The sequence below is a fragment of the Capsella rubella genome, unplaced genomic scaffold, assembly GCF_000375325.1.
Source record: "Capsella rubella cultivar Monte Gargano unplaced genomic scaffold, Caprub1_0 scaffold_1, whole genome shotgun sequence".
NCBI lineage: Eukaryota > Viridiplantae > Streptophyta > Magnoliopsida > Brassicales > Brassicaceae > Capsella > Capsella rubella.
Genome location: NW_006238923.1, coordinates 15,916,024 through 15,943,368, shown reverse-complemented (window position 1 = coordinate 15,943,368; position 27,345 = coordinate 15,916,024). Strand labels below are relative to the sequence as shown.

The 27,345-nt window shown below is 33.8% G+C and overlaps 6 protein-coding genes across 6 annotated transcripts; 4 read left to right on the top strand and 2 right to left on the bottom strand.

The window, feature by feature from the left end:
- Positions 1 to 1,675: 1,675 nt before the first annotated feature.
- LOC17897180 (lysine histidine transporter-like 8) lies at positions 1,676 to 4,627 on the top strand. The gene is made up of 5 exons (XM_006303911.2): positions 1,676 to 2,137; positions 2,783 to 2,916; positions 3,032 to 3,459; positions 3,542 to 3,673; positions 3,937 to 4,627. The coding sequence occupies exons 1-5, from the start codon at positions 1,761 to 1,763 to the stop codon at positions 4,423 to 4,425; spliced, it is 1,560 nt and encodes a 519-aa protein (XP_006303973.1). The 5' UTR covers positions 1,676 to 1,760; the 3' UTR covers positions 4,426 to 4,627.
- Positions 4,628 to 8,128: 3,501 nt separating this feature from the next.
- On the bottom strand, positions 8,129 to 9,276 carry LOC17900364 (dof zinc finger protein DOF1.6). The gene has a single exon (XM_006303290.2). The coding sequence runs from the start codon at positions 9,142 to 9,144 to the stop codon at positions 8,503 to 8,505; it is 642 nt and encodes a 213-aa protein (XP_006303352.1). The 5' UTR covers positions 9,145 to 9,276; the 3' UTR covers positions 8,129 to 8,502.
- Positions 9,277 to 10,147: 871 nt separating this feature from the next.
- LOC17896664 (transmembrane protein 147) lies at positions 10,148 to 12,210 on the top strand. The gene is made up of 6 exons (XM_006304114.2): positions 10,148 to 10,324; positions 10,568 to 10,637; positions 10,722 to 10,781; positions 11,110 to 11,224; positions 11,581 to 11,696; positions 11,778 to 12,210. The coding sequence occupies exons 1-6, from the start codon at positions 10,248 to 10,250 to the stop codon at positions 12,024 to 12,026; spliced, it is 687 nt and encodes a 228-aa protein (XP_006304176.1). The 5' UTR covers positions 10,148 to 10,247; the 3' UTR covers positions 12,027 to 12,210.
- A 319-nt stretch (positions 12,211 to 12,529) lies between these two features.
- On the top strand, positions 12,530 to 14,114 carry LOC17898595 (alkane hydroxylase MAH1). Its single transcript, XM_006306091.2, has one exon. The coding sequence runs from the start codon at positions 12,558 to 12,560 to the stop codon at positions 14,112 to 14,114; it is 1,557 nt and encodes a 518-aa protein (XP_006306153.1). The 5' UTR covers positions 12,530 to 12,557.
- Positions 14,115 to 15,753: 1,639 nt separating this feature from the next.
- LOC17899383 (protein JINGUBANG) lies at positions 15,754 to 17,253 on the bottom strand. Its single transcript, XM_006306195.2, has one exon. It carries the CDS (start codon positions 17,183 to 17,185, stop codon positions 15,920 to 15,922), a length of 1,266 nt encoding a protein of 421 aa, XP_006306257.2. The 5' UTR covers positions 17,186 to 17,253; the 3' UTR covers positions 15,754 to 15,919.
- A 4,304-nt stretch (positions 17,254 to 21,557) lies between these two features.
- LOC17898686 (exportin-2) lies at positions 21,558 to 24,580 on the top strand. The gene is made up of 2 exons (XM_023777098.1): positions 21,558 to 24,480; positions 24,568 to 24,580. The coding sequence occupies exon 1, from the start codon at positions 21,558 to 21,560 to the stop codon at positions 24,477 to 24,479; it is 2,922 nt and encodes a 973-aa protein (XP_023632866.1). The 3' UTR covers position 24,480; positions 24,568 to 24,580.
- The last annotated feature ends 2,765 nt before the right edge of the window (positions 24,581 to 27,345 follow it).

The following is a 27,345-nucleotide window of genomic DNA, read 5'->3' as shown; positions in this document are numbered from 1 at the left end:
TGTGTTCTCATGTAATATGTTATCATTTCGTCTTAATAATAAGAGATTTTATTTCAATTAACCAAAAGAAACCAAAGGATATACGTTGATCTTTTTATTCTTTGAAATACGACAGATCTCTATGCATAGAACTAGTTTTCGTTGGTGTTGTTGTGTAATAGATCTGGGTGTATAAATTGAAGATCTCTAAGTTATATTGAAAGAACTTGAGAACCCAAGAATATGTAACTAGGTGTGATCTTGTATGCAAAATCAAATTGTAGATTAGCCATGAATCCGTTTTCTATAGTTTGTGGTCATGCAAATAACCATATGTCTTGTGTTGTTGTTGTTGTTGTTTTATTTTATTTTATTGATTTGGTTTTAAAATTTCCGCGTAAACTGAAAATAAATGTTAACGGTTTTTCGCGGGAGAACTATTATATTTCAAATTTAATGATAGATACATTACAAATCGAAATCCTTTTTGCGATGAATTTCTTGTCTAATAAATAAAGGTGTTCTACATCAATTATCTACATCTTTATTTGAGTTCGATGATTCCGTAAGTTAATATGATTTATTAAAAATATCTAATTAGACTTGTCAAGTAGACAAATCCATAAAACTTTCATGTGAATTTTAATACATCGACTAATTACATGTTCATCATCAGATTTAAAGTTTTTTTTTGGATAGATTTTTGCAAATCAATCATATGTGGATCTTAATGAGATAAACTAAATGAAATCATAGTTGGTGAAAATTCGAGATTAATGTTTGATGCATTTTAGATAATGATTAATGAAACAGTAAGAATAGAATACAAGTAATTAATGACTATCTTTGACTAAATAAAAATTATAGAAAGCTTTTGGAGGTTACAACATGTTGAATTATTATTATACTTACAAGTGAAGTCAATGTAAATTTGCACTAGAAAATTTCGCAAGTTATATATAAACTGCTTAGTCAACCAATTTGATATACTAACAATACAAACTCGATATGGATTTATTTAGAAAACAATATATCAAAAAAAAAATTGTTCAGAAGAACTTAAAACGATCTTGCTTCATAGTTAATGATAAAAAAATCTCCTTATTAATAAAATGGAAGTACACAACTTCAAAATGGTACTCAATTACACTTTAATACTATTACAAATTATATTAAATTTAAAACTCATTAAAAATTATGATAACGGTTTAAAAATTAATATATTTATTATTTAATTATAAAAACGAAAAATACATTATTAATTTTTAATAAATAAATTATTACTCTCTTAAAAATGACTAAAACGTCACTTAAATTGAAACGGAGTGAGTATATGATTTCCATTCGGCTAAAATGAACTACTTAAGCTAATTTGAAGATTTTTGACGGTAAGAAAAAAAAACAAATTGGTCATCATAATGTTCAAAATTTGACCCCCACCATCATATTCTTATTGGTCAAACCTATTCTCAAAAATTTTGTATTCAAGTGAAAGGCTATTTTTGTCCTAATATTATTTATCAAAAACAAAATTGCTTGTGTTGGCATCTTTATAAATCATCTTGTCTTAAAATATCAACTTACATTGTCAAATAATGTAACTTTTTTCTTGTATTTAAAAATAAAACTTTGTTTCAATACCAATAAAGTTGTCCTTAAAAACATAAAAATCCCCTCTAAATAGGGAGAGAGTGAGAGAGAGTAGTGATAGTGAGAAAATAAAATAAAAGAAACCAAACCAAAGCATCATTTCTTGATAGCACTCTCTTCACCTGCTCCCAATGGACGAAAGACCCGAGACAGAGCTAATATCAATACCAGCCACGCCACGAGTTTCAACACCGGAGATTCTTACACCTTCCGGCCAAAGATCACCTCGTCCGGCCACCAAACCATCGTCGGCGACATGGACTCCGACATCTTTCATATCCCCAAGGTTCTTGAGCCCGATTGGTACACCTATGAAACGAGTTCTTGTCAACATGAAAGGCTATCTTGAAGACGTTGGTCACCTCACTAAGCTTAACCCACAAGACGCTTGGCTCCCAATCACTGAGTCTCGTAATGGAAACGCTCATTACGCTGCGTTTCATAATCTGAACGCTGGTGTTGGTTTCCAAGCCCTTGTTCTTCCCGTCGCGTTTGCGTTTCTTGGCTGGTGCGTTTTGCGTTTGCGTTTTCTTGATTCTTTTATTTTCTTGAAGTTTGTGTTTAGTCTTTTTTTTTTCTAGTGAACGGCGAGGGTTGGTTCAAAGTCTCTGTGGTGTTCAGATCCAATTTCAGGGTTCACTTTTACTACATGTTTTTGTTTGGACAAAAATCAAAATGTTTTTTTTTTTCTTTTTTCTTGTCGGAAATAATAATAAGATATTGACTAATTTTACTTTTGTAGCTTTAGAAACATTTCAATATTTTTTGCAGTAGATATTTTTTTTAATTTTCTTTTCATTTTGTCATGCTTCCATCATTACACATGTGGCTACTCACAGACATTCTTTTTTTGCTTTAATTTGGATTAGACAGAGACCTTCTTTATCACTGATTTTGTTTCTTCTTAGTTTCCGGCAAATTTTACATTTATTATATAGTTTTATTCTCCTTATTTATTCTCTATTTTCTGGTATAAGTAGGTACAAAAGGGAGTAACATTTACATTTATGCGACTGTTACAAGTTTAAACATTTGAAGCCTTTAATATAACTTGAGTGTTTGGTTAGTTCAATGACTTAGCTTAGTGATGGATCAAGTAATTAAGATTGTTATTAAAGATGATGCATATGATTGTGAATTATTGTTTTAACAGGAGTTGGGGAATACTATCTTTGACAATAGCATATTGTTGGCAACTATACACACTGTGGATTCTAGTCCAGTTACACGAAGCTGTCCCCGGGAAACGTTACAATCGATATGTCGAGCTTGCACAAGCTGCATTTGGTAAGAAGATAAATTGAGTTTAAGATTTTAAGGCGTTCTATAATGTCTAAGAAGGAAACTTAAAATGATTGTGTTCTTGTATTAGTAAATCTTGAATTTCTTGATTTTGGAACAGGTGAAAGGTTAGGAGTTTGGCTTGCATTGTTTCCTACGGTTTACTTATCAGCTGGAACCGCGACAGCGCTGATTCTGATCGGTGGAGAGACTATGAAACTCTTCTTCCAAATAGTCTGCGGTCCATTATGCACCTCGAATCCTTTAACAACAGTTGAATGGTATTTGGTGTTTACGTCTCTATGCATCGTTCTGTCTCAGCTTCCTAATCTCAATTCGATCGCGGGACTCTCCTTGATAGGAGCAGTGACTGCAATAACTTATTCCACAATGGTTTGGGTTCTCTCTGTGAGCCAAACAAGACCAGCTACTATCTCATACGAGCCTCTTTCTATGCCTTCGACTTCTGGTTCGCTCTTTGCGGTTTTGAATGCTCTTGGCATTATAGCATTTGCCTTTAGAGGTCACAACTTGGTTCTTGAGATTCAGGTAATAATGCAAAATGTTTCTGTTTATAGTTTATAAACATATTGGACTTGTGATTCATTCTTGAGTACTGAAAACTTTGTAGTCGACAATGCCATCTACGTTTAAGCATCCAGCTCATGTACCAATGTGGAGAGGAGCCAAAATTTCTTACTTCTTCATTGCTCTGTGTATCTTTCCTATCTCTATTGGAGGCTTTTGGGCTTATGGGAACCTTGTAAGTTCTACTTACTATATATCATTCGTTTATTATGTCTTGTCAATTAAGGATCTCTAATATGGTGTTTGGTTCAGTTTTGGTTTGTGAAATATAGAAACTGAATCATTTGGTTACAGTTTCGGTTTGTGAAATATAGAAACTGAATCATTTGGTTACAGTTTAACCTCAGATTTTTAAGCAAAATGTATCAAAATGTATCACAATGTGTCAAAATGTATCAAATAACTTATGGTGTATGTAAATGTTTCTTGGTGTTACAGATGCCTTCAGGAGGTATGCTTGCTGCTTTATATGCATTCCACATTCACGACATTCCGAGAGGCTTATTAGCGACGGCATTTCTCCTAGTAGTCTTCAGCTGTCTAAGCAGTTTTCAGATATACTCCATGCCCGCCTTTGACAGTTTTGAGGCTGGCTACACTAGCCGAACCAACAAACCTTGTTCGATATGGGTTAGATCAGGTTTCCGAGTCTTTTTCGGTTTTGTCTCGTTTTTCATCGGTGTTGCTCTCCCTTTCCTGTCTAGTCTCGCGGGTTTGCTCGGTGGACTCACGCTCCCGGTCACATTTGCTTATCCTTGCTTCATGTGGGTATTGATTAAGAAACCGGCAAAATACAGTTTCAATTGGTATTTCCATTGGGGATTAGGTTGGTTGGGAGTTGCATTCAGCTTGGCTTTCTCTATAGGTGGGATTTGGAGTATGGTTACAAATGGACTTAAGCTCAAGTTCTTCAAGCCACCTAACTAAGTAGTAATACCATATACATATGTGGTTTTGTTTGGCTTGGTAAGTTTGAAGTTTTAAGAGATTTTGTATTGTCTATGTTTTGTAACTTTGTTTAAGAATGCTTTTTTTTTTGTTTTTTATTGTTTTTTCTACTTGGAACAATGTAATGTGTATTATATTCAGAAAGCTTTTTTCCATATAAAGAATTTGGATTTTTGGATTATATGACCATGACTCAATAGGGTTCATGGATTGAGTTGAGATAAATAAAATATAAATTTAAAAGCTATTTAAAAAATTTTAAACATGAATTGAAGTGTCATTATTTTATTTTTCGAGTTTTTGATAATTGAAGTGCTTTTCTTTAATTCACAAAATAAGGAGCTATACAAATTTTTTTTTTTTGAAAAAATCTAAGGTTGGATTGCTAAGCTATAAAAATTTCACATGTGTATTTTTAGGGACAACAAAATAAGTAGGCTTGGGAAAAAAAATTTGTTGAAAAAAGCTTTCAATAACCAAGTATAACTATAAGGGAATTTTATGTAAAATGCCATTTTCAAAACTCAAAAAATTGAAAGTGCCACTTTTCTCCTTTTATTTTATGCATTGCCATATTAGGTGTAAATGATAGGAAATCAATTGACGAAATTACCCTTAGCAGCAAAAGATAAATATTATGACATGGAATGAGACTCTTTTTACTTTTTGTCTATATTCGTAGACAAGTTTTTTTGTCCATCCATATAATATATGTATTATTATAGACAAGTTCGTTTATTAAAAATAGATTTAGTTTACTATATACGTACGATGAACAACAAGTTAGAAAACAAAATATGAGCATATTACAAACATCAAATATGGTCTACCGAATCTAGTCCACAAGATCTGGTCCACCGGATCTGGTCCACCGGATCTGGTCCACCGGATCTGGTCCATCGGAATTGGTCCGTCGAAGATACAACACACAATCTCTAGGGAGCATCTGCAAAGCTGATTGATACCTTTTTGTAGGAGAAAACACTGGTGAAAAAAGATCTCATGAACTGGTTCAGTAGAAGTGGTCCACCGGATCTTTGTCTATCGGATCTGGTCCATCAATTTGATGCAGACAAGATAAAGCACACAACTTCTAGGCAACATATGCAGACTTGATTGATATCTTTTTGTTAGAGCAACCGTTAGTGGAATCTAAACTTTCTTGGTTTGTTATTGAAGAAAGAAAGAGAAAAAGGAAAGAAGAAGAAAAAATACAGAAGAGAGAGAAAGAAAGAGAAAAAGGAAAGAAGAAGAAGAAATACAGAAGAGAGAGAAAGAATGAGACACAGAGAGATGAGAAAGAGACAAAAGATCGATAGATTGTGATAGTTTTAGTAATAAAGGGCAAAATGGTTATTCTGCATATGTATTGTGGCAACCGGGAGAAGGAAAAGAAGAAAATGGCATTGCATAAAAATTTGGCTACTGTTCATGGCAAAACTAATAATTTTCTCTAACTATAAAACCTTGTTAAAAAATTAGAATTGATATAAAATGTTTATATTTTAGAATAATATCAAAGCTTATCATTAAATCATATTTTCTTTTTGTTCTGATTTACACTATTTATTGTAATAAATTTTCTGCTCCTTATCATACATTCTTGGTAATCAAAATTTCGAAATCCTAAAACTAATGGATCTCATAAAAAACAGCAAAATTTATGTTTTATCTTTTGCTTTTAGTTTGGAAAAACAAAATAAAATCAGAGGAGCATAATAATAATAGATGTAGGGATAAGCCAATAGAAGTCACAAACACACATGCTAAGAGACAATGATGTGAGAAGCCACAAATTGGGAAACGGCATCATAGTCGTGTAATTATGGAAATTGATAAACAAATGTTGGGTGGTTGGTCATTTATACATTTTGTATAGACCCAAAGACAACCTTTGGATCTAAACTAAAACATTCTTCTTGTTTTCTAGCAAATGATTCAAAATCTCATGATGACTCTAATTTTAATTTGGCAATTGAAGGTCAATGACACCCACTTCCATGTGTTAACACTTTTACATTTTTGTAATGATCTTATGATGGCATGCCATTAGATCCTTAATACTAATATGTTTTCTAATAAGTTTCTATTATGGACGTTTATAAGGAATAAGAAGTAAGTGGAATGAAAACGAAAGGAAAGCAAAGAAAAATAATGATGAGTGGGATAAAGATCAATGAAGATATGAATAGATTTTAAAGATGCATGCTAGTTAGTTAAAGTCATTGAGACGAACGAGTTGTTTTATTTGTGAATAAATATTAGGTATAAGGCTTGGGATTTTGGTTATTCGAGTCGATTTATTTTGGTTATTTTGGATATTCAGGTCATTTAATTTTTGAAGATGTTGTTGTAGATAACTGAAATATAAATCGGTGAGATGCGGTTCGATTACAAATGAATTTAACTTGTTAGATCCCTACTAATTATAACCGAAATAATTTAGATAATTTAGAATTTTATCCATCATAGAACACACAAATTCATATAAGTGGCAAAAAAATACCGAATACGCAAATTCTCATAGGTATACTAAAAACTTTGAGTAACATTGTTTTCTATAGTATTATTGTTATTAAGGGTACGAATGTATTATTTTGCGATGATTCAAACATTTGGAACAAAACGATCTTGTAAAAATCAACAAACATTCAAAGCCCTCTTGAACCACCTTTGAAGATTTCTCCTAACAATATTTTGACGCTCGAATCTTTGATGTTGAACAATGTGACACCGGATTAGACAAGTCCATAAACCTGTATAGAGTTAAGTTAATTGATTAAATTCTAAGCCAAGCTAAGAGGTCTGAAGAATAGCAAGTAGCTCTCTTTGCTCAACATATGGAATCAGTTGATTTTGATGCAAGTAGCAAATTAAGAAGTAACCAAGTGGTTTTGGAACTAGTGGCTCTTCATAGGACCTTCTAAAGGTTGAGATTTATAAGACCATTACTTCAAGTTCCATTTGTAAATGATTTAAGCAAACTCCAAAATTTTAACCTAAACTCCCAAAAAAATTGATCCGCGATACATTGTTTTCCGTCCAAAAATAAAAGTAGTTTAGTCCATTAACTGTTTAACATGTTTCGCCCGCATCCACCTATTCCAAATCTAAAAAGTAACAAGATTAAAAATTTGACCGATAACCAAATTACTACTATAGAATTTGATGTACAATCAAATGGAGCTGATCACGCTTTGACTGAACAACGTTGATTGGTTTATGTTGGCTAAAGTTTAATTAGTTGGTAACGAAACCTAAGCATCATTTTCTCTGTCCTTTGCGTCATAATAATGTTCTTACCATTTTATTGATCAGCACAGTTTGTTTGTGGCTTTGACCTCAACAGGAGACTAAGTGAAAATGACAATATAGATTAGCTATAAGTGTTCACTTAAGTTACAAAAGTTTGATAATAAAGACTAATACGTACACTTAATAGTTGGCTCATCAAACTTCTCATGTATCAATATTTTTCTAAGTTTAATTCTAGGATTCTCAAGAATTGTCTCCTATGCGCTCTAACAAGACCTAGACTCATCTCATATGCTCTAACAAGACCTAGACTCACATGATTTGATATACCAAATCTTTAACACTGCAAATGAACAATGTTTGTTACTGATAACATCTAATACAAACAAAACTAAGTTCAACGCAGTTTCTCATTTCGAAAGATGAAAAAATCAACAGAGTATCTCTTACTCACTTCTGCAACAGTACTCTTCTGTACTTTTTTCCTTTTTGGACTTTTATGCTCTCTCCATTCATCTTTGATTGATCTTTCCACTATTTTGACTATACCAAAAAACCCATAGAGAAAAGATTAAAACTTTTAAAAAACCGTTCGTCAGAGAAAACAGAGGATTTATACAACACCACCACCATTGTTGGACCTCAAGAAAACTAAAAGAAGAAAAAGTAAAAACATTTTTTGGTTTTCAAATTTGGGTTCTTTGCTCTTCTTTCTAGGAACCAAAGTAAAAAAAAAAACAAACAGAAACTTCCAAAACATAAACAAACAAAGAAGAAGACAAGACAACAACGGTTTCGTTTTCACTTAACATCGTTGCTTTGCATTGAGATCTCAAGACCAGGCCATATCATACTGTCTCCTCCACTTTTACCACCTTCAACTTCCCCTAACTGCCACGTGTCACCACCACCGTTCACCACCGGAATCTCTCCTCCGGAGGTGGAAGATGAAAGTCCAAGATAGTCAATACTCATCTCTTCAAGCCCGTACCCGTACCCGTACCCGAACTCGTAGTCCAACCCACCGGTTCCACTTCCTAAACCCAACAGAGACGCAAAGCTTACATTTACATTACTACCACCACCTTTAGTCTGAGTCGCTTCAGTCGTGGCTGGCTCTTGTGTCGTTGTGGTGATGACGGAAGATGAGGAAGAAGAGGAAGTTGCGGTTGAGGAGAAAGAACGGTGACGTTTCGAGGAGCTACGGCGAGTTCCACCGCCGACGGGGACGTCACGGAGTGTACCACCTTGAGTCCAGTAACGGCGACAAGATTTGCAGAAGTAACGAGGCTGAGCGAGGTTGTAGTTGTTGTAGTAACAGAACTTGGTGGTGGTTGAGTTGCAGCGTGGACAGGGGAGTGGCTCGGTCAGATTTGGCGGTGGGTAAGCCGCCGTTGAGGCTAGGACTCTGTTGGGTCGGGTCTGGTTTGGTTCAGACGGCATTATAAGTTATGAGAAAACGACAGAGAAGTTATGATGGAGACAAAGGAAGAGAGATAGCGAAAGAGAAGGAGATGTTGTGAGAGTGGTGTTGTGGTTTTTATATAGAGAGAGGCTTTTTTTACGTTTTGTTTCAGTTGGTGTTTTCATACTTCTGATTTTTAATTTTATTTTTTTCTTCTTCTAATTTTCAAGTTTTTAGTTAATATATTATTGCATAATTGTTGGTAGTGGACTTTAGATTATTTTTTAATCATTTTTATTTAATATTGTAAAAAAATTAATTTCGTTTAGGCTATATAACCGGCGGAAACACTAAATATATTCGGAGTCTAAAAATCGAAAAAAGGAAAGTAAAAGCTCAATTTAGAAAAGTGAGTGAGACCATACGTTAAAGGAAAACTACTTAAAAATTAAAACCGTGGGAATATAAACCACAAAAAACAAAAAAAATGTCGTAGACTAAAACAAGAGCTTAAGATCAAATGATACTACAAATTAACATTTTTTTTTAAATGTTTACGTTGAATTCTGGTTATAAATTTCATTTAAAACGATTTTAGATGTTTATAAGATAATAACAGTCAATAGTACCATGAATTAAGGAAAAAAAGATTCAAAGCTCAAACTAAATTTATTTAACAAAAAACATATTATAGTAGCAAACTCCTTGCGATTCTAATTGAGAAACAAATTGAAAAATAGAGAAATATACATCAAATATTAAAAATTGCATAAACATTAATGTGAACTTATAATTTCAGATAAATAAATTAAAAGATAATTTAAACCACAAATAAATCAAATATGAATTTTATCAAATTATAAGCATCATCATATAATTTCCATCAAAACAAAAATTCATCATCAATTCATCATAGAATAACTTTATTATATATCTATGACCATAAACTACACGGCCCAATAAAAAAGGCCCAGTTCAGAACCCATTAAGACTTTTGTTGATTCCACCAGATTTTCAGATTTCAGTCAGCTACCCAAACCTCTTCTTCTTCTTCAATTTCACAGCTTCACGTCGTCGTCGTCGTCGTCTTTGCGTCGCCGGACTTGTGTAGCTTCCGATTTGGGTGTCACAGAGAGAGACGATGACGCTATTTCACTTCTTCAACTGTGCGATTCTCACATTCGGTCCTCACGCCGTCTACTACTCCGCCACTCCTTTGTATGAAACAAATCCTCTTTTTCTCGATCTGTGATTTCAAATTGTAGTATCTCTTAGTTTAGTCATACCTAATCTAAGAATTGTATCTAGATCTTCTTCCGCGTATACTTAATCGCTTACTTCTAAACTTCATGATCTGAATCTTAAGGCTTTAGTAGCGGAACTGAGAATTTCCCAAATTGACTTTGTGTTTTGCTATGGTTTCTTCACGGAACTTGAATTATAGTTTTTGATCGGATGCAGATCTGAATATGACACACTTCGAACCTCTGTGAAGGCTGGTGTTGTTTACCTTGCTACTGCTTTGGTTAAGGTTAGTCCTGTAACAATGTTTGGGAGCATCTCCTTAGCTAAGCTTATACCTAAATTCTAAGCTCATTGGGTGTTTTGATGGCAGCTTGTGTGTTTGGCAACTTTTCTCCAAGTATCTGAGACTGAAGTATTTGACCCATACCAGGTATTTTTACTTGTAGGCTTGTAGCTAAGCTAATATCACTGTAGCATTCACACTTCTTTTTATGAGTCTTTTGTTTATTTCTCTATTGAAAAGATAGTGAAGTTGTCATCTTTAATGCTAATCTTAAGTAAAATGATAACCAGACTTATCTTTTCTTGGTCACTTGTTGCATTTCTTCTTTTCTGAAGTTTATAATGTGTTTGCTCTATTATATAGATGCACGTTGTTGAATTTTTTTCGATATTAGCTTTTACTGTTACCACTTAGCTTGTTTTGTTATGTTACAATCTAGATGACTGAGTATGGGTTCAATCTCCCTTTGTATCAGGAAGCATTGAAAGCAATGATTGGCTTCATTGATGTTGCTGGTCTATATTATGCTCTAGCCCAGCTGACACACAGGAACATCTCCCAAAACCATAAGTTTCAGGCTGTTGGTCTAGGTAAGTGGATATCTGCTGCTAGAAACTATTGTTAGCTTCGGATGTAACGTTCTATACACATGCTACAGATTGATGATTTGATGTTGGAATTGCTTTTAGCTGGTATATAGAAACTCAACTCCTTTTTCATGATTACTAGAGGAAAAATTTGCATGTAAAAGTTCCATTGTAGCTTTCAACCATTTCTAGACTTCCCTCAATGAGTGTTTGCATCACAGAATATTTATCAATGATCATCATGACTAAATTTTATTGGACCTTTCAAGTTTCAGTCCGTTCTAGACCTCCCTCAATGATTCTTTGCATTACGGAATATTTATAAACTTTTATATAAAAGATGCTTTCTTTTTGTTCAGGATGGGCATTCGCGGATTCTGTTTTGCACAGGTTGGCACCTCTTTGGGTCGGTGCTCGGGGACTGGAGTTCACTTGGGATTATGTCCTGCAAGGGCTTGAAGCCAATGCAAATCTGGTAATAAACCAATCTTCTACTTCTAGAAAGATCCATCTGTAACTGTTTCTTACTTCCGTCAAACGTTTGTGTCAAATTCAGGTGTTCACAATATCTTTAGCTGCGCTAGGTTCGTTGATGTGGCTACGCAAGAACAAGCCGAAGAGTCTGATCCCCATCATATACACATGTGCAGTGATCATCGCAACAATGCCCTCTATCACAAGCTATCTAAAGAGAGTCATGGGATGGCATTTCCCGAAAATTGTTGGGTTTGAGCTTGTGACTTCTTTGGTAATGGCATTCATCAGCTGTCAACTCTTTAGCCTCTGTCAAAGACCATCTTTGTGATTCCACTTCCCAGCAAGACCAGACACACTTCAACTGCTCTTAGGCAGAGCTTTTTGTTAACGGGAAAAACATACTTTGCCTTTGTTCTTTTTTTTTGCAGGACTCAGTTCCATGAAACTTTGACCTTTATTTGTAGAAGAACATTAAACAGCTTCTCATAAATTATTGATTTTCGGCAGTATCATTTGCTTAGTAGAATCACAACTATTAAGAGTCAAAGATGCTTATCTTGATATTATTGTGGCATAAGGTATAGAGTAAGTTACTCTGCGCTTGGGTTACCCACAAATGAGAAGAACCATGTGCTCCTTGTTTATAGCAGAAGGTAACCTTAAATGTTATAAGATTCGTCTGGTTAGTATAATACAAAACGAACAAATCTTTAGTTTCAATCCAAAGATGTCTCTCTCGGAATTCAAATGTAACGCAACAATAGACTTTTTTAATTCGCCTGGTTGACGATGTACCGCGAGTGTCGTGTGTGTATAAAGTCGAGTTCCATCTTTGTACAAAAACTCTATCCCCTCTCTAATGGCGTCAATAGGGTTATGTGAAGCATTTATAGCTTTAATTTGCTTTCTCATCTTCTATCACTTCCTCGTCAAGAAACCTTTCAGTTACTTACTCACCAAGAAAACCCTTGGAAGCTACCCTTGGAACTGGCCTGTTCTTGGTATGCTTCCCGGTATTCTCTTGAGGCTCCACCGCATCTATGACTTCAGTGTGGAGGTTCTTGAGAATTCCAACTTGACGTTTCAATTCAAGGGTCCATGGTTCGTTGCAATGGATGCATTAGCCACGGTTGATCCAGCAAATGTTCATCATATTATGAGCTCAAACTTCTCAAACTACATCAAAGGTCCTATATTCCATGAAATCTTTGAAGCTTATGGAGATGGGATCATTAACTCAGACTCGGAGCTATGGAGGAATTGGAGGAACTCAGCTCAGATTATATTCAATCATCAAAGGTACCAAAACTTCTCAACAAGTACCACGAGAAGTAAACTCAAGGACGGGCTTGTACCTCTTCTCAATCACTTTGCAGATGAAGAGATGGTTGTGGACTTGCAAGATGTGTTCCAGAGATTCATGTTCGATATAACCTTCATCTTCGTAACAGGGTCCGATCCTCGAAGTCTCTCCATTGAAATGCCAGAGGTTGAGTTTGCCAAAGCTCTTGATGATGTGGGAGATGCGATTGTGCATAGGCATATTACACCAAGGTTCGTTTGGAAGCTACAAAAATGGATTGGGATCGGAACAGAGAAGAAGTTGTTGGAAGCTCATGCCACTCTTGATCGTGTTTGTGCAAAATTTATAGCAGCCAAGAGAGAAGAGCTAAGAACACAAGGGACTACTCACAATACCAATGGAGAAAGTGAAGATCTTTTGACCTCTCACATAATGCTTGATGCAACCAAGTACGAGCTTTTGAATCCTGGTGATGATAAGTTCCTCAGAGACTTCACAGTAGGTTTCATGGCAGCTGGGAGAGATTCCACGGCCTCTGCACTCACTTGGTTCTTCTGGAATTTATCTGAAAACCCTAACGTGTTAAACAAGATTCTTCAAGAAATCAACACAAATCTACCAAGAACCGGAAGTGGCCAAGACATGTCATCGTACATGAACAAGTTGGTGTACTTACACAGCGTGTTGAGTGAATCACTGAGGCTCTACCCACCAATTCCATTCGAACGCAAGTCTCCAATCAAAGAAGATGTGCTTCCAAGTGGACACAAAGTCAAACCAAATATCAATATCATGATCTTTATCTACGCGATGGGGAGAATGAAAACAGTATGGGGAGAAGACGCAATGGAGTTCAAGCCAGAGAGATGGATTACAGAGACAGGAGGGTTGAGACATGAGCCTTCTTACAAGTTCTTGTCTTTCAATGCCGGCCCAAGAACATGTCTAGGTAAGAATTTAGCTATGAATTTGATGAAGACTGTGATCGTGGAGATATTACAAAACTATGAGATTAAGGTCGTTGGTGGACAAAAGATTGAGCCAAAACCTGGTCTCATTCTTCACATGAAGTATGGGCTTAAAGTCACAATGACTAAGAAATGTTCCAGCTAGCTTGGAGTCAAATGCTCTAGTTACTGGTCCGGACAAATTCTTCATGTATCACAAAAGTAGCAAACTAAAGTTGTGTGTAAGAAATAATGGAATTCAAAAATCAATTGATAACTATTAAAATAATTCACATATCATTTATACTTTTTTTTTTTTTTATTAAACGACCACATCATTGACTATAATTTTTGTTATAGGGGACTAAGACTTGTATGTGTGCTTTGGCATATGTACTTAAAATATTTTTCTGAAACTTATTTAACCAACAGTAACCATATGAGCTGAGCCAAAATTACACACATGCACATAATTAATAACACTCTTAGAGCACCTCCAATGGTAAACACCATTGGAGAGTGCTAATCAATTTTTTTAGTTAAATTTTTTAAAAGTGGTGTTTATATGTTGCTTATAACCACAACTTAAGCGATGGTGCTTACAACATTTTTTTATATTTTATATTCATTACATACAATGATAAGCAATATGTTAAACATACATTAAGCACCTCCAATGGAGGTGCTAACATAGACATATTCTATCACAATGGACGACCAAGTCAACTCTTGTCACCAACTTCAGTTGATCCAGTTCTGATTCTTTAACCAAACCATGCATCACTCCATCACCTAATCCTATGGTCCGGTTCAATAATGAAGCTACCACTAAAAAAGTACAGTCTCAGGTGATTAAATAAGAAGTGGTCGTTGTCTCGTTGAGAAGAAAGAACACAACACAACACAACACAAACAAGTTCATGTGGGATCCTACACATTTATAGACCTAAAACATAGACATATCTATAGCTCTTTGTAGATCGTACCTTTGTTTCCATGTTTGCACAAAGGAATCACTATAAAGCAAAAGTAACATTTCCAAGAAAACGTACCATTACCGAAACAAAATATATATATATATATACAACCCAAAAAAAATAAAAATAATGGACGGCCACAATGCGATGTTAACCACCACCAATCACTTTCATGTAACTGTAATATTGATACGTCGATTTTTTTCCGAATCTCTCGTCAGTTTTGTGTACCTTAAAAACAATAAAAAGTAAAGTGACATATTTGTCGCTTTTTCGAAATCTCTATGATATTTATACGTATAGTGAACATTTTGGCGTATTGATATTAAAGTTTTGTATTCATCTGACCAAGCTTATGGAGTTATGATTCATACTTGTTATACGTTACTACACGTAATTATTGGGTAGCTAGCTAGTTCTAGAAGAGTACGTACCAGTTTCTTATAAATTTTATAACGTACGTTTCTTTTATTGTAACTCTTCACTAGATTAATGTTAAAAAACAAATTGATCGGTCGGATTATTTCACTAGGATTAGTTCACTACAAGAAAATAGCTCAAAATTTACGAGTAATTTTGTTTATAATCCGCTAGAAACAGCTGTAACTAGCAGATATATTACAACAGATTTAACCGGTAATTTTAAATCCTTCGGTTAATTGTGTCGATAAATCTCTGAGTTATAACCTTATTTTCTTGTAGTGGTTAATTATGCATTCATTTTACATTTTTGAGGTTAATATATAATTATAAGACTTCTAATTGGTGCGTATCAATATTTTTTCTTTTAAATATTGATATTCAAACGATAACCCTAGCTCAATTATATATGTAGCATAGAGATATTAAATATTACTAATAATACAATACAATATCATATGAATCCTATACTACTCTACGAACCTCATAATTCATCATTTGACTTGGGTTTTTGTTCTTATTTACCTACAAACACAATACCAAATCTCTTAGAAAACCGAATAAAATCCCACATTTATTCACGTGGCACCCTCCAAACTTTGACCGATTTGTCAAGACTCCCACTATACACAACCAACCTCCCATCTCCTCCTCCGTCTTCTTCGTCTTCTTCACCTCCGGTTGGTTCCACCACCGCCAAACACTTAACCGGTCCGGTATGTCCGGTTAACACAGAGACACACGTGTGAACCTTTCCTTCTCGTCTCCACACGCATATCTTCTTATCCGCCGCACCACTAAACAATAATTTCCCGGCCGCGGCGAGGCAGAGAACAGCGAGTCTATGTTTCTTGAAAACACCACTATGTTTCAAGATTCTCTTCTCTCCCATCTCCCAGAAGTTCACAGCTCCGTCGCTTGAACCGCTATAAACAGCCACGTGGTTTACGACCAAAGCCGTGATCGCTGATTCTTGCTTTAGCAAAGTCTGGACCAGAGAGTGAGCCGTACGCTTCCCTCTGATCTCACGTTTCCATACCTTAACCGTACCATCTGCCGAGCCGGTGAACACAAGGCTCTCCGCGGCCGCGACTGTGTTGACCGCGTCGTCGTGAGCTTTGATTGACTCGATGCATTTCAAGTCATGTATACGCCAAACCTTGACCGTCCGATCCCATGAAGCTGAGTACAACAGCCCTTGATCTTCAACTAAGCTTAAACACGAAACGGCGTCGGAATGTTTGATCCATAACGCCGTACGACGTCGTCTCACCTCCACGTAGTTGCTAGGCTTCACTGAACTCTTCAAAACGTCTTTCAAAGCCGGTAAGCTCCCGGCGCGTGTGTACACTCTCGGGTTCTTGGATGAGGTTTTCCAAACCCGGATCTTACCATCTTGATGACCCGTGAACACTTTCTCCTCTCGGCTAATCACTATAGCTTTAACCAAACCACTGTTCGATTTAAACCCACTAAACTCGTTTAGGTTTTTCCAAACCCTAATGTGATTATTGTCCGATCCTGTGTACAAAAGATCATTAGTGGCAGCTAACGAGTAAATGTGTCCTTCTTCTCTTACAATCTCTCCGACCAAGCTGTCTCCATCGGAATATCCACGGGTTAGGTCAGATCGTGGCATTTTGGTCGTAAAGATCAAGATCGTTTGGTTAGTTTCTTTAGAAGTTTTAGAGAAAGCCAAAAACAATCCAGAGATAGTGTAAAGAGTTTGAGAGTAGTTTGCATTATAAAGAAGGTAGCTAAGCAACGAGAGTATGACACGTTTAAAGTTGTAATTTCGTTTTGTTTTTTCCACTTTTTTCATTACTAAAATAATCTTCATAAGTGAACCCTGTGAATGTTGTCCTTGTAGCTAAATATAGCTATATAGGGAATGAATGATGAGTGTATGTGAAATATATATATGATAACATTGTTTTATATTTTTTGTTCGACATAATTTTTAAAGTAAGTGGAGGGACCGCTAATAATAAGATGGCACGTATAATATATGATACGACTTTGTCTTCAGAATTTTTTCACTTTTTGTAACACTTAAAATTGTTGAGAAGTTATCATTGGTTGATTAAGTAAAAAAGAAACAATTTTGTTAAGCTAGAAGTGCTATTTGAGGATGGGCATGATAAGGCTAGGGAGTTATCGCACATAGTAAGGCATCCTCTTCTTTGGGATAGTGTGTGCTTAAATACATCTCATGTGAATCGAATAAGGAACTTTTAGACAGAATTTTTTTTGTTTACATAATCAACGATGTACAATTTAGGATGTGAATATCGGATTTGCAAATTATTAGTTATGTTAATATGATATAAATTAGAAACATTTGAGTCATGGTTCACCTTGGGACTCAGATTCGGATTTGCAAATTATTTGATATGATATAAATTAGAAACATTTGAGTCATGGTTCACCTTGGGACTCAGATTTACATACTTTACCAAAATTTATCGTTGAAACGATCGATAGTAATTTATAAATGAGTAAAATAAATCATACAAAACATGTGTAGATTATAAGGGAAATGCATGTGCAAAATACGAATTTATATGAAAATTGTGTTCTTACATCCATCCTCATGGTTTACCCCAATTCTGCATGGACACATGTCGATTGGTTTTGGCTTTGTGATTTGATAAGAAATCTAATTTTTTTTTAACATGCGATAAATACTGATCAAACATTACACTCATATATAATAATTTATAATTTCATTTAAAAATTTCTTAAAAATAGTCAAAATATTTACTATAAAGATCAAGTATTTTATTTATATATGATTATTTATAGATTCATTTAAAAATTGCTCCGAAAGGGCTAAAATATTTTCTATAAATATCAAACATTTCATTATATATAATAATTTGACAAGCTCAGACGATATTTTTTGAAAAAAAAATCAAAATAATCAAAATAACATGATGAAGTAGCTGGAAAAGTTAGTAGATACTCATGAGAGAAGAGTGTACGAAATGAGAGCAGGACTGAGGAGGCTGAGGAAGTATAGTCTGCAAATATGACATGTTTTGAAGAGTTTTTCTCAGAAAAATCTATAAGCCAACATGTTTTAGTAGTCATCTATATATACTAGTATTTTAAAATTACAGATTTGAAATAATCTTCATTTTCAAAATAATTACCATCTATGTCATGTCATTGCGTATATACATATCCAAACAACTTAACAATTAATTCTCTTTACTACCAAACAAGATTAAAAAACTTGAAATTAGTTCAAAAAATTAAAATGTTCATCTAATGTTCCACAATTAGTAATGTAGATATTTAGAAGATTTTGTCTAGATTTAAACTTATGATTCTCCTATCATCTTTGTTAAATTTACTTTTAATTGTTTTGAATCCTCATTTAAAACATAAAGTTAATACATAAATTTTCCGGCCATCTTGAAATGATATGTCAAGATATATGACTCCCTTGATTAAGTCATGTAGTTTATTTTACCAAAAAAAAAAAAAGTCATGTAGTTATGCCATACCTCTATAAATTACTCAATTTAATAATATATACCTCATAATCTATAAATTACTCAATTTAATAATATATACCTCATAATCTATAAATTACTCAAGATATATGTTCTTTGAGTCATGTCTATAAAAATCTTATCATTCACCTCATATGAACCAAGTATTATAATTCCATACATTTTATATATACTAGTCCATGTTTCATCAACTTTACACGTTTCGAGTGTTACCACCATTCATGGATCCTAGGTAAAAAAAAACAAACACTATGCATTGGAATCATGTGTCAATGTGGAGGAACCCAAACTGTAATATTGGCCCAACCACTATGTTTTCTACCCAAATATGGACATCTACAGAAGCATTTGGACCGTGCACAATGCTCCTTTTCTATACTCATTTCTCTGTTTTAAAATAAATCTTTCAACTGTTCTTTATGTTTACAAACCAACGAATTTTTTTCTGAAGCAAACTTCAATACCCTTAACCATAAATTGGCTTCTTCTTTTTTTTTTTTTTGTCTTTGGACGAAAATTTTGAGCGTGATTGGTCTTCGCATAGGACATTTTATGTCTATTGTTCATATGTAAATAATCAGAAAAATAATAAATTCAGAAAACAATGGTAACAAGAAATGTTGGTATGCCTAGCTTCGGAAAATAAACAAGACAGGAAGCAGATTTTGTAATTGTATTATCTTTATTAAGAATAATAATCCAATAGTATATTTTTGTTTATTTATCCTCTAAATATACTAATTTCAAAGTTAGAAAGAACATAACAATAAATCTTCGTTTTGATACGTAATTACAAATTTATATGAAAACACTACTAGTTAGATGGAGCTTCGATGCTCTCTCATTTTAAAGTCTACTTTTACAAAGTTGGCTATACCTTTAAGTTAAGATTCTATGTGCACTAACGTTTTGGCGAGTTTCTTTTTCTTATTTTCAATTTTTTTTCGTGTTTTTTTTTTTAGTACAACCTCATTATATAAATAAGAAGTAAGTATAAATTTGTTTCTTCTAAAATTATCTTGGATAATAAAAAGAAATTAAGAATCTTATAGAAACATGTTTTGAAGATATGTCATTCAATTTTTTTTGAAGCTTCGCTTTATGTCTTGTCTATCTATACTAGTACGTATCTTTATGTCAAGTTCAATATTGATTTTTTGTTCTGTTTCACAAAATAATTCGTTTTGGATAACATTAAGAATATATTCTAATTCCATAGACACATTTTTTTCTAGTAAAAATAATATAATAAAATAGAATAAAATCTCACAAATTATTTTGCTTACGTAGGGTCATAATTAAATATTCCGCTTTTTAATAATTAACTTAAATTGTCAAACAAAGAATTATATTAAAATAGAAATAATACTCTTTGATTCCATAAAAATTAAACAATTATATCCTAGCTTTTAAACCAGCCAATTATCATGTTGAGTCATTTGATTTGCTATATATCGAAAGATTCAATAACACTTTACTATGTATAAATAAAACTCAAAACATATGGATCCGATCACTACTACACTACACTACACCGACGAATACTTTCCCACGTAAGACCATATATGGCTTCTTCACTAGCCAAAGCCAACGACAAATCCAAGAACAAGACCAAGATTCTTGAAGACAGTAGTGAAACACCAGAGTTTGTGTCCACTCAAATACGCATCAAACGTATTCATACGACGCAAACACTTGACAAGGAAGTGATTCTACGGCGCATACGCCAACGCCGACGTGCGAACAAAGTCAGATCGGTCTTTCAACTACTGTTTGGTTCCCCGTTCGCAAGCAAAAAACACGATGGCAAAGCTGATCAAGATCCCGATGATGCTTCAATAGTGCCATGACGTTTTTGTTTGTAAGTTGTAATTACTAACTAGATGTGTTCTATAGATATATGCGATCACAAATAATTGTAAAATAGATGTACATAAGTCACAAGTGTAAAATAATGGCTTTCAATTTTATATCTGTAAATGAAGGGTTCCATATTTGTAACCAGAGTTTATATATGTTGGTATTCTTCTACTGTATATTCAATTTTATTTTCGATCAAATATCCTAACGAATTTACAAGAACATCTAAATTTATGATGACGATAAAAATTTAACATGAAACCAAAGAAATGATAAGAATATTTCATTGTTTAATAATATAATAATTATTTGATTAGTAAAAAAATTGTTTACATTTGGGAATTTATTGGTAAAATGATTAGTGAATCAAATTTTTAAATATATTGGATTTAATTTGCTCTTCATGATAAGTTTCCCTCATTAGGCCTTTTTTCTGAATACAGTAGTCTAGGGTGGACTTCTTGTACTAATGGCCTAATAAAAAAAATTTATAACACAATCGCATTATTAAATAAAGGAAACTTTTTATCACACCCCAAAAATAAAGGAATTTTTTAAATGTTATATTATAAATATATATATCATATATATGGAAATTTTCTTTTTTTTGAACATCATGATATGGAAAACTATAAGTTTTGCAGCGTAATTGTTTTAGTATAATAACCCAACTGGTTTATCATAATAGTCATAGCTTCCAATAAAATCATTACCGATTCCTTCTTTTCCAAGTCAAAACCCTAGCTACTCGTTCTCACTTCTCTCTCTCTCTCTTGTTCTATTATTCGATTCCATTGCATCAACCCTAAATCTCTGTTGTCTTGTAGAAAGATGGAGTGGAATCAAGAAACTCTCCAGCGTCTTGCGCAATGTTTTCTCGACACGCTCTCTCTTGACCAAGAGTCTCGTCAAGCCGCTGAGAAATTGTTATCAGACGGAGCCAATCAACCTAACTACAGCTTAGCCGTTCTCAGAATAGTAGCTGAGCCATCAGTTAATGAACAGATCCGTCACGTAGCTTCTGTAAACTTCAAGAACCATCTCCGTTCACGATGGCTCCCTCCTAGTGATCATTCTTGTATGATCTCACCAATGGAAGATTCAGAGAAGGAGCAAATCAAGACACTTATTGTTTCGCTTATGCTCTCTTGTTCATCTCCTTGTATCCAAAACCAGTTGAGTGAAGCCTTAATAATCATCGGTAAGCACGATTTTCCGAATTCTTGGCCTTCTTTGCTTCCTCAGCTTGTCGTCAGCCTTGGAAAAGCTGCTAGTGTTAACGATTATGTGTCCATCAATGGTATTCTTGGTATCGCTAATTCGATTTTCAAGAAGTTTAGGTATCAGTATCTAACCAATGATCTGTTTCTTGAATTGGAGGATTGTGTTGGTAAATTTGCTTCTCCTTTGCAAGTTTTGTTCCTTAAAACAGCTGAGTTGATTGATGCTGAGGGATCTAATGAGATGATCCTTAAGCCTCTGTTTGAGTCTCAAAAGCTCTGTTGCAGAATCTTTTTCTCGTTAAGCTTTCAAGACTTGCCTGAGGTTTTTGAGAAAGATATAAGCGGGTGGATGAAGAAGTTTCAAAAGTATTTATCCTCAAGTTACTACTCTGCCTTGGAAAGCACGGAAGATGGATTAAGACTAGTTGATGATCTTCGCGCTGCGGTTTGCGAGATTATTAATCTTTTTATGGAGAAATATGAAGAAGAGTTTGGTGACTTTAGGGATGGTTTTGCATCAGCCATCTGGAAATTACTACGAGATGTGTCAAAGTCTCTTAGAAGAGATAAACTTGCTACTAAAGCAATCAAGTTTTTGACCATCATTAGCAAAAGTGTTCACCATACTTTTTTTGCGAGCCACAATTTAATCAAGGAGATTTGTCACAATATTGTGATTCCTAATGTGTATTTGAGGGATGAAGATGAAGAACTTTTCGATATAAACTATATCGAGTTTATCCGTAGAGACATGGAGGGAAGTGATGTAGACACTAGAAGGAGAATAGCTTGTGAGCTACTCAAAGAACTTGCTGTAAACTACAAAATCCAAGTGACACAAGTAGTTACTATGGAGATACAGAGTCTTTTGAGTTCATTTTCGACAAATCCGGTTTTACGATGGAAAGATAAGGATTGTGCAATTTTCTTGGTCGTCTCTCTAGCTACTAAGAAGACAGGTGGTGGTGCATCTATGTCTACAGATCTCATTGATGTTCAACTTTTCTTTGAACACATTATATCCCCGGAGTTGCAAAGTCGCGATGTCAACAGTTCTCCTATGCTTAAGGCAGGGTCCTTGAAGTTCTTAACAATGTTTCGTAGTCATATACCAAAGTTCGATGGTATTAATAAGTTGTTCCCCGAGTTGGTCCGGTTCCTTACAGCAGAGTCTAACGTTGTCCACTCGTATGCTGCTATATGCATAGAGAAGTTCTTGCTAGTGAAGGAAGAAGGCGGAGTAGTTAGGTATGGTGCTGGCGATATAAGTCCTTTCTTGTCGCAGTTGATGAAGAACCTATTTGAAGCACTCAAGTTTCAAGACTCTGAGGAGAATCAATATCTAATGAAGTGTATAATGCGGGTTCTTGGTGTTGCGGATATTAGTCTTGAAGTTGCTAGTGACTGCATCGGGAGCTTGAAATCTATTCTCAGTGAAGTTTGCAAGAATCCTAAAAATCCTGTTTTTAACCACTATCTCTTTGAGTCTGTGGCTGTACTTGTTCGACGAGCATGTGAACGCAATGTTTCTCTTGTACCTGAATTTGAAAGGGCTCTTCTCCCTAGCCTACAAATGATTTTGGACAATGATGTATCAGAGTTCTTGCCTTATGCGTTTCAGTTACTTACTCAGCTTGTTGAGTTAAGTAGACCACTGCAGCTCTCAGAGAACTACATGCGAATCTTCTCGGTGCTTCTTGAGCCTAACTCATGGGAGAGAAAGGGAAACGTACCAGCTCTTGTGCCTTTACTTAAAGCTTTCTTGCAGAGAGTATCTCATGAGGTCTGGATGAGTCAAGTGCTGGATATATTCAAGAATCTTGTTTCATCTCCTAGCACAGATGAGCAAGGCTTTTATGTTCTTAACACAGTAGTTGAAAATATCGGCTACAGTGTGATTGAACCTCACATGAAGACTATATGGGATGTTTTGTTCAGACGCCTTGAACGCAAATATACAGTCAAGTTTCAAAAGTCGCTTGTGATATCCATGTCACTGTTCTTGGTAAAGCATGGACCATGTTTGCTATTGAAGTCTATGAACACTGCTAGGGAGAATGTTTTTACTGCTGTCTTGGAGCAAATCTGGATTCCGAATGTGAAACTGATCACGGGAACTATCGAGGTTAAGTTAACCGCGGTTGCTGCAACTAGACTTATATGTGAGTCTCCAGCTCTTCTTGATCCATCAGCTAGTAAGCTATGGGGAAAGATGTTGGATAGTATCATCACACTTGTTTCACGGCCTGAGCTAGAAATAGTAATCATCGATGATCCTGAAATGACAGATGAGGTCTTTGAGAATGTTGAATACAAAGCTGTGTTTGTGAATCTTTACAATGCTGGGAGAAAAGAAGAGGATCCTCTCAAAGAGACTAAAGATCCAAAGGAGTTCTTGTTAGCTTCTTTGTTTAAGCTTTCTTCTGCTTCTCCTGGTAGATATGGACAGATCATTGGTGAGAATGTCGAACAAGCTAATCAAGAAGCTTTGCTTCAGCTTTGCAATGCTTACAACTGTGGTATTGCTTGAAGTAATTAATTAATCTTTGTATTGCTTTTTTCATCAAATTATGTAAAGTTTGGTTTCATGAGTTAGTTCTTGATATGATTGTGATCAGTTTTGCAGGGAGATGAGTGTGAGGAGCCAAAAAAGAAGGAAAACGCATCAACATTATATTGCATTGGGTTCTAGAGGAGAGGCGTATATAAAACACGCTCTTGCTCCTGGCCCGGAGAGTTAGGGGCTTGGCCAGAACCTTCACGTTGCATTGCATCACATCGCATTGCATTGCATTGCATCTAAGAAAAGTGATAAAAGAAAAAATATAGAAGAGAAGAGCATCATGGTAGCAATGTTTACAACTATGGGATTGGTTGAAGTAAGTGTTCTGTTACTTCCAAGTATGTTTTCAGGATTAAGTACATGTTGGATTCATGATTCAGTCTTGATGTTATTGTAAGAATATATATTTTGCAGGGGACATGGCATTGCATTGGAATAAGAAAAGGATAGTTTCATAGCATTTGGGGAACTAGATTAGCTAAAGAAGAGCATCATCATCAATTCATCATTCATGTTCTTTTATCGAGCTTTGGCATTTTATTGTAGTAGGTCGTCTTTTTTTTTGTTTCCTTTAAAGCAAAGCATAAGGCCTCTCTACATGGTACTACTATGTGTGTTTATGTGCATTTTGGGCTATGTTTAATAGCCATGGTTACTCTATTATAGGATCATTTTGATAAGATTTATGCATAAAAAAAAAACCCATATATTTTATAGCAATAGATATTAGATACAACATAGTTTGATTTATACTCTTTTTGAGTTTTACTTTGGAAAGTGCATTTTTTCTATTTCAAATAAAAATAACATATATATATATGATACCATTTTTTCCTGATTTAAACTAGTATTAATTAAAAATAAGAAACTAATTATAAATAAGAAAGCAATTACACATGTTTAGAAAAAAAAAAAAAAAGAATTGTACTCTGCATCCTCCGATTGTATAATGCAACATCCTCTGTGTACAATACTACAACCTTCGATTTGCTTGAATACAAATTGATACGTGACGTTGGGAGATTTATTTTTCAGTTTTCATTTTTTAAGCATTTACCACTTCTTTTATATACATTATTATTTACCGTTTAATATATACTAAATAAATCCGTGCTATAACACAAGATGATATTTTTTAATATAACAGTAATTATAAAATAAATAAGTAACTTAAATATGTATTCTTTTATATAGAAAAATAAAATGGTAAAGAAAAAAAATCTACATTTTTGTACTATTTAAATAAAAAATCACATGTTCAAATAAAACATAATTTGTTAGAATTACCTTTTTTTTTTTTTTTTTACATTTAGAAATGACCTTTTCTAAATGTCTGTTTTCAAAATTGTCTTCTTCCAAAACTTTTCAAAAACGCCACTTAAGTATGAAATCTACACAAATAATTTTATAAAATGTTTAAAATACATTGTATTTTTTTATTATAAAAAATACAATTACTTTTATATGTTGTAAAACCATATAAAACATTATAAATATTTGGCTCGACTTCCCAACGGTGAAATTTAAATATAATCGGGAAGTTTAGGAATAAATTGTCTTAAGATTAACCAATTAATTCTCAGACTAAAAAAATGACATTATAAATGAGCAGTTGAATGAGGCATTTTCGAAAATAGAAACAACAAAAACCACAATTTTGGAAATGCCCCCTAAAAATTAAAATTAGATAAAATGATTTTTGATTCCTCGTTGACTATTTGGTAACAAACAAAAAGTTTTGTTGCCATCCATACTCATAAAATAAATCATGCTTTGAAGTCTAAGCATGCATAACGTGATAACATGTGCCAACCGTATCTTCAAATCTTTTACATTTGAATATAAGTAAAGCTCTAACCATATCGTCAACGATTTTGGAACATGTAAATATGTAATTATATTATGGTACAATATAAATATGCTGGCAATACAACTCTTAATAACACATTGTTTAAAACGTTTAGTACAATTAAAAAGAAAAATAGACTTGTTAAAGGAACATCAAAAATGTAAAGAAACATGAAAACGTAAATATGAGATCTATTTTTTTCGATTTTTGAGCTGGTACGTAAACCCAAACTATTATATTTTGAAAAGATTACACTTCAAAATCTCGAGTTTGTTACAGATACTTACAAATAGTTGGATTCTATTGATTGATCAGATTTTATAATAAGATGAATTATACATCTAACCAACTATTTCTTATAATATTTTTTAAAAAATTCTTATAATTATAAGCGTTTTCAGCGTGATCAGTTTAATGATTGACAGTTTAATTGTGATTAGATCTATCCAAAAATGATTTGTTATTAATTTAAAATAATGAAAATAATAAGTATTATCAATAACTCAAAAATGATTTGTATTGACAAGTCAATGAATTTTATTTGAGCCGATAGAAAACTTTCAACGGAATTTTCGTTTTAAATTTATCTTTATAACGGTGTTTAGTCTTGTAACGGCGTTTTCAAGTTTTAAATGGAAATTTAGAGTTAAAAAAATTTATCTTTATAAAAATAATGGAAAAAGAATTTCAAATATACTTTGGTGTAGTATTTGGTATAGAAGAATATTTTCAATTTTCAAAAAATGTTATAAACAATTCTCTAAGAACTTGTTCATAAAAACTCGGCGTTGTCTATAATTCTTAATAATAAAAATAGGTAATATATGTGATTAAAAGGGTATGCCAATAAATGTAGTAGAATAAATAAATAAAAATATCCAAAAATATCACAAAATTATTATTAATTCTTACTTATGGTATTTTGTTTTGGAAAAGGATGTTTTAGTAATATTTTTGAGACACAAAGCAAGTGATGATATTCTC

Excerpts from the sequence above, each read along its gene's own strand:
- LOC17897180 (XM_006303911.2), top strand. The coding sequence starts at position 1,761 with ATGGACGAAAGACCCGAGACAGAGCTAATATCAATACCAGCCACGCCA. Across the intron at positions 2,138-2,782 it reads GCGTTTGCGTTTCTTGGCTG|GAGTTGGGGAATACTATCTT; the intron begins GTGCGTTTTGCG and ends TTGTTTTAACAG. Across the intron at positions 3,460-3,541 it reads ACTTGGTTCTTGAGATTCAG|TCGACAATGCCATCTACGTT; the intron begins GTAATAATGCAA and ends AAAACTTTGTAG.
- LOC17899383 (XM_006306195.2), bottom strand. The coding sequence starts at position 17,185 with ATGAAGATTATTTTAGTAATGAAAAAAGTGGAAAAAACAAAACGAAAT.
- LOC17898686 (XM_023777098.1), top strand. The coding sequence starts at position 21,558 with ATGGAGTGGAATCAAGAAACTCTCCAGCGTCTTGCGCAATGTTTTCTC.
- LOC17900364 (XM_006303290.2), bottom strand. The coding sequence starts at position 9,144 with ATGCCGTCTGAACCAAACCAGACCCGACCCAACAGAGTCCTAGCCTCA.
- LOC17898595 (XM_006306091.2), top strand. The coding sequence starts at position 12,558 with ATGGCGTCAATAGGGTTATGTGAAGCATTTATAGCTTTAATTTGCTTT.
- LOC17896664 (XM_006304114.2), top strand. The coding sequence starts at position 10,248 with ATGACGCTATTTCACTTCTTCAACTGTGCGATTCTCACATTCGGTCCT. Across the intron at positions 10,782-11,109 it reads AAGTATTTGACCCATACCAG|GAAGCATTGAAAGCAATGAT; the intron begins GTATTTTTACTT and ends CCTTTGTATCAG. Across the intron at positions 11,697-11,777 it reads TTGAAGCCAATGCAAATCTG|GTGTTCACAATATCTTTAGC; the intron begins GTAATAAACCAA and ends TGTCAAATTCAG.